General features: G+C 48.0%; 2 protein-coding genes across 2 annotated transcripts in view; one reads left to right on the top strand and one right to left on the bottom strand.

Annotated features, from left to right (window-relative positions):
• The window catches only part of PALM3 (paralemmin 3), a 6196-nt gene extending 5509 nt beyond the window's left edge, over nucleotides 1-687 (top strand). Inside the window, exon 7 of the mRNA XM_006874317.1 lies at nucleotides 191-687. Coding sequence (XP_006874379.1) covers nucleotides 191-687 — 497 coding nt within the window. The remainder of the gene's footprint in view (nucleotides 1-190) is intronic.
• A 982-nt stretch (nucleotides 688-1669) lies between these two features.
• Nucleotides 1670-6059, bottom strand: part of IL27RA (interleukin 27 receptor, alpha) — a 24119-nt gene continuing 19729 nt past the window's right edge. Inside the window, exons 11-14 of the mRNA XM_006874316.1 lie at nucleotides 2918-3043; nucleotides 2246-2333; nucleotides 1968-2061; nucleotides 1670-1855 (exon numbers count right to left, since the gene is read on the bottom strand). Coding sequence (XP_006874378.1) covers nucleotides 1670-1855; nucleotides 1968-2061; nucleotides 2246-2333; nucleotides 2918-3043 — 494 coding nt within the window. The remainder of the gene's footprint in view (nucleotides 1856-1967; nucleotides 2062-2245; nucleotides 2334-2917; nucleotides 3044-6059) is intronic.

The following is a 6059-nucleotide window of genomic DNA, read 5'->3' as shown; positions in this document are numbered from 1 at the left end:
CCATTGGAGACAGAGAGGAAAGGAGGTGAGGAACCATTGGAGACCGAGGAAAAGGAAGGTCAGGAACCACTGGAGACCGAGAAAAAGGAAGGTCAGGAAGCAATGGAGACTGAGAAAAAGGAAGGTCAGGAACCACTGGAGACCAAGAAAAAGGAAGGTCAGGAACTACTGGAGACTGAGAAAAAGGAAGGTCAGGAAGCATTGGAGACAGAGAAAAAAGGAGGTCAGGAACCACTGGAAGTAGAGACGACCCCAGGGTTTGAGGAGGATCAGAGTTCACAAGAGCAGAGAGAGTCAGGAGGGGCAAAAGAATCTCAGGCAGAGGAGATGAGTGATGCAGGTGCTCCTCTGGGGTCCAAGGAAGAGCCAAGGCCAGAGGAAGAAGGACTTCAGCCCCAAGAGAAGCAGGAAGGCTCCGCAGAGGAAGAGACAGCAAAGCCCCAAACCCCTGCTAAGGGCCAGGGCCCCTCAGGCGATGCCACGCCACCCCTTGCAGAAATCTCCACCGTGGAGCAGCCCTCGGAGTGCCAGCCACTGCTTACAGTGGAGGGGCCTAGCGCCAACCCCAGTGCCCATCCTGTGCCCACTTATGCCCCTGCCCGGCAGCCTGAACCACCTGCCCCAATCGAAAGTGAAGAGACAAGTGGCCCTAAGCAAAAGATGTGCCAGTGTTGTGCGGTTATGTGAGGCCACACTCCTCCACCCCCAGCTCCTCTTACAGCTACCTCGGCCTCTTGGCAACTAGCAGAGGGTCCCAGGCACAGACAGGTCACCATGGGACTGGCCATGGCACCTGGGAGCCAGCTGGCCTGCACATTCACCTCCACCTGGGCTTCTGGATCCCTTGCCCACTGCCTGTGACCCTGGCCCCCTTCTGCAATGAAGCCTTTATACTTGAAAATAAAACATTAAAATACTCGGACAGCTTGAAGTGTGTGTATTGCTAACACAGAACCTCCCCACCGCGTCCTGGTGGGAAATTAAGGGCTTTACTCTCAGCAAGAGTGCAGGTTTAGCTGCTATAACAAAAAGACTTCAAGCTACAGTAGTTATAAAAACATAAATGTTTATTTCTCCAGGTGGCTCTGATCCATGTGGTCATTCAGAGACTTAGGTTTCTTCCCACTTCCTGCCTCACTCTTCCCCTGGTATGGTCAAAGCTGGATCAAGAGCAAGTCCAGTTTATGGAAAGAGAGTAGAGCATGGAAAAGCCCACACCCAGTGCTTTAAGGTCCACCAGACTCAGGATGGGTGGTAGGGGTGGCACATAGTACTTCTGTTCATGTTCTGTTGGTGAAAACTCAGTCTAAGGGAGCACTTAGCTGTAACGGAGGTGGGCAATTGTGCCCAGTTTTTACCAACTGCTCCTTGGAAACTTGGAACCGACTCGACAGCACTTAACAACAGTTCTTCTTAGCAGAAGGAGAGACTTTGGGAGGCAGCTGATCTTGAAGCCATGCATTTTTTGTTTACTCCTTCATTCTACTCACTTCATTGCCTACTGGGGCCGGCCCTTTTTGTGGGAGAGAGCATCCTTCAACCCCAACTCTTGCTGGCTGGGTGTCCTCAGGTGAAAGACTTGGCCTTTCTGAGCTTCAGTGCCTTCATCTGTCACCAGGGCTGATCTAGGGCTGGTGTGGTCAATAGCTCCCCTACCCTGGGGTCAAGTCTAGGCCAGAGCCTGAGGGCTGGAGGATCCCAGAATACCCAGCTCCTCGGGTGTTGGCAGGAAATGTTTCTCATACCCAGAGTCCAGCACAGCAAGGGGCTGGGGGTACACCATACTTGGCAGCGGCTCCATTTCTTGCACCTCCAGGATGGGCATGTCCACGAGGGGTTGAACCTGGAACCCCTCCTGGGAAGGAATGAGGCTGAGATTCTGCCCCTTGTCCCTCACTCCCCACTTTTGGGCTACTCCAGGACCCCCAAATACCCAGTAGACAGTGATGACCTGCCTTTTTGCTCACCTCAATATGGGGTTGACCAGAGTGGCTGTTGGCAGGGTCTGGAACCTTCTCCCAGACCCAGTGGGGCAGCACCTTGTGCCAAAGGTGGACACACCTGGCAAGCAAGCAAGACTCAGGGCAGGGATCCAGGTGGCCAGGCGCTCATATACAGGTGTCATGGTCCAGGAGCATGACGGTGCCCTCAGTCATTACCCCCACCCCACCCCCCCGGCCCAAGCTCAGCTAATGCCCAGTTGCCCTTCCCACCAAGAAAGAGACCATGCATCTGATAATCTCACCTTCTAGAGTGGGCTAGGACCAGGCCTATCATAAGCATCAACCACAGAAGTAGGACACTTGGCAGAACTTTCCACTTCACTGTGTTATCTGGAGGGAAGAAGAATGTTTGGACACCAGGGAGTGGGGAGGAGCTTAAGTAAGTGGACAGCTGGGGTGAAGGGCATGTGCTCAGTGAAGGGTCAAGGGTTGGGGATGGGGTGAAAGAGTGAAAGACATACCTTGCCTGAGAATGCAGAGGGGTGTTAGAAAGTTCGTGGAAAAATAAAATGAGAAGATAATGGGATTTTTCCATGAAAATTTTGAAGCCCCCTCATATACAGCAAAGGAGCTCTGGTAGTGTAGTGGTTACGAATCGGGTTGTGAACCACAAGGTCAGCAGTTTGAAACTGCCAGCTGTTCCGCAGGAGAAAGATAAGACTTTCTGCTCCCGTAAAGATTTACAGCCTCGGAAACCCTATACAGGGCTGCTAGGAGTCAGAAGTGACTCCATGGCACATAACAACAACAACATATATAGCAACATTAAGCAAAGGAATCAAATGTTCTGAAGCATGAACAAGCCCCCTCAGTCAAAAGGTTTCCCACCTACTGAGGCTCAAGTAATGATTCCAGACAGCCCCCTCTAAATGGAGCGGGCCCCTCTTTGTGGCCATCCTACTCCAGGTTCCTACCTGGTAGGTACAACTGGATGCTGGGCCCAGGTGGGCCCTCTCCGGCCACGGTGGACGCGGTCATCCACAGCTTGCAAGGACCCCACTGAAGGTTCATCAGGGTGATATTACGGGTGCTGGCACTCACTGAAAGACATAACCTGAAACACTGAGCAGGTAAAGCCTTAACACATGGTGTTCCTGAGGCTAGAAGGCTCTGCCTTCCACATCCATGTGGCTCTCCTCCTGTCCTTTAGAACTCTGCTAAAATGTCACCACCTCATTTAGGTCACCCTGATTCTACTTTGTAAATAGCAAGCCCCTTCACCACAGACACGGTAGAAGGATGAGGCATTCTGTTTTCATAAAAACCTTATGAGTCAGATTGATCTGATGGCAGTGGGTTTGGGGTCATATATATACATGTTTGACTGCTAAGGAAAATGTGGGAGGTGTGAGTCCATCCAGAAGTACCTCTGAAGAAAGACCTAGTGATCTACTTCTGAAAAACCAATCATTGTGATCAGAGCTCAACTAGAAGAGGACAAAAAAGAGTAATCTGATACAATTTGATGAACTTGACTTACACCTATGGATGCAGTAGCTCAAAAGGGGGAACAAATCTTTACAGCAAGGATCATTCCCACCCCTTCCATACACAGAGTAGACAGGGATGGGCAACTTAGACATTGGCTACCCAGCATGGGGGGTGGGGGGGAAGGGGGCTACAAAGGCAAGAAGTGACTGGCTTACAAGCTTTCAAGAGGGAACCTAGATCCAGAGGGCGTGGAGGAAGGTAGACTCTTCACTGAGTAGTATCCAGTCTGTCTGGGCGGGGCTGATGAAATGAAATGTGGATAGGTCTCTTGTGATACAGTAGTGAATAATTGTTATCAGGACTGATTGTGAGGGCTGGAGGGGAGTGATTAACTTTTCAGTCTAGGAGCGGAGGTCCCTGGGACCATGAAGGGAAAAGAGTGGAGAGCAGGACCCTACCCAGAGAAGCAGTGATGCCTGAGATGGAGGCAGAGACAATGACGTGATGAGATGGAGCAGCTGGGGACTTTAGACCCAGAGAGGGAGAGGGGCTGTGTGCTGACAACCAGAGGTGGCAGGGAGGGAACTGGCTTGTAGGATATATTGTAGGGTATACCCTTTGGTTGGTTGATGATGCATGGAGGGGATGGTAACCATGGCAATGAAACCATATAGGACAGGATGAATGTAAAACTAATGTTCTTCCATGTAAACTATCACATAATTCACAATAAAACATTAAAAAAAAAACCCAATCACTGAAAACCCTAGAGAGCACATTTCTAATCTGACGCACATGGAGTTGTCATGAGTTGTCATGAGTTGTCATGAAACTCATCAACAACTAGTTTGCTGTTTCGTGGGAACAGAGGAGTCATCTTGTCAAAGTGATTCTGTTTTATTTATTTATTCTTTTTTAAAAGGCCTATCAGGCAAGTCCTGGTGTGGCGCTGTGGGTTAATGCGCTAGACTGCAAAGCCATTTGAACTGCAAGGTCAGAGGTTCAATCTCACCAGCTGCTCCTTGGAAACCCTATACAGGGTCACTATAGGTCGGAATTGACTCCACGGCACTTAACAACAACATCAGGCAAGGGACAAAATGTGGAACAGAACTTCAAATTCCCAAAGAATTCAGACTTACTGTACTCACTGAGGCTAGATAAACCTCTCAGACTATTGCTCATCAAACTTTGAACCTAAATTTATCCCTTGAAGTCATGTTTCAACAACAACAAAAAACTGGTTTAGCTAAAAACATAAAGAATATCACCTTTAAGTACTGTGCTCTTTAAAATATATATATTTGTTGTTGTTGTCAGGTGCCATCGAGTCGGAACCGACTCATAGCGACCCCATGCACAGCAGAATGAAACAATGTCCGATCCTGGGCCAACCTCACTGCCACACTTGATGCCATCAATGATGCCACCTGGCTGATCCATCTCGTTGGGGGTCTTGCTCTTTTTCTCTGACCCTCCATCTTACCCAGCATGACATCCTTTTCTAGCGACTGTTTCCCCCTGACAATATGTCCAAAGTAAGAGAGACAAAGTTTGGCCATCTTGTCCTCCAAGGAGCACTCTGGCTGCACTTGTTCCAAAACAGATCTATTGATATGAGAAGGCTTCAAAATGTTCATGGATAATGAAATTTTTCCAAGAGCGTTTTTGAAGCCCCCTTGTCTGAGACAAAAGGGACCGCAGTAACTCTGAAGTCTAGATGAGCATTTAGAGGGGCTGTTGTTGTTGTTGTGAAGTGCCGTCGAGTTGGTTCCGACCCATAGCAACCCTGCATAAGGTTTCCAAGGAGCGACTGGTGAGCTTGAACCACCAAGCTAGTAGTTCAAACGGCTTTGCAGTCCGGTGCATTAACTCATAGCGCCGCACCAGGACTCCATTTAGAGGGGCACCTCGATGGCACATAACAACAACAACAACAAGTCTAAATTACTGGAGAAGAAACAACTAGACCAAGAATGTTGACACAATGTGAGGAATGTCCCAGTGTCCCTGAACAGTATGTGTAGACTGTTGAGTGGCAGCCTGTTTTGCATGTTCTGATGTACATATTTTCACACACATACAAACAAAAGTGCCTTATCAGTTAGAGATAAATACTGAGCTATGTCCTAAAATATTTCAGGATAAAATGACACCAAAGATTCCAGGAGGGAAAATAAAAAACAGTGTGTGGGGTAAATGAAAAGAAGTTGGAATCTAGACCCGGGGGGGGGGGGGGCTTTTTTGTTGAGGCCTTGGGGGCACGGGGGAAGGATTGCATGGAGGGGATTGTAACCATGGCAATGAGACGATAGACGATAGAATGAATGTAAAACTAATGTTCTCCCATGTAAACCATCGCATAATTCACAATAAATCATTTAAGAAAAAAAAAAAGTTGGAAAAAACTGTTGGTAATTATTGAAGCTTGGGAGTGAGTACTGGGTTTTGTCATGCTTACTAGTTTGTATGTGCTTGAACTTTTCTATAGTAAAAAGTTACAATAATAATAAAAAAATAACACAACTCTTAACCTCAATCTGGCATAGAAAAATCTGGATGCTGTATTGTCAGCATCAGAGAAACAAAGAGAATGCAGATATCCTTAATGATATATATATATAT

This window comes from Chrysochloris asiatica, unplaced genomic scaffold (assembly GCF_000296735.1).
Source record: "Chrysochloris asiatica unplaced genomic scaffold, ChrAsi1.0 scaffold00268, whole genome shotgun sequence".
Classification (NCBI taxonomy): Eukaryota; Metazoa; Chordata; class Mammalia; order Afrosoricida; family Chrysochloridae; genus Chrysochloris; species Chrysochloris asiatica.
The sequence above is the reverse complement of the archived record's forward strand: the minus strand, read 5'-3'. Positions and strand labels throughout refer to the sequence as shown.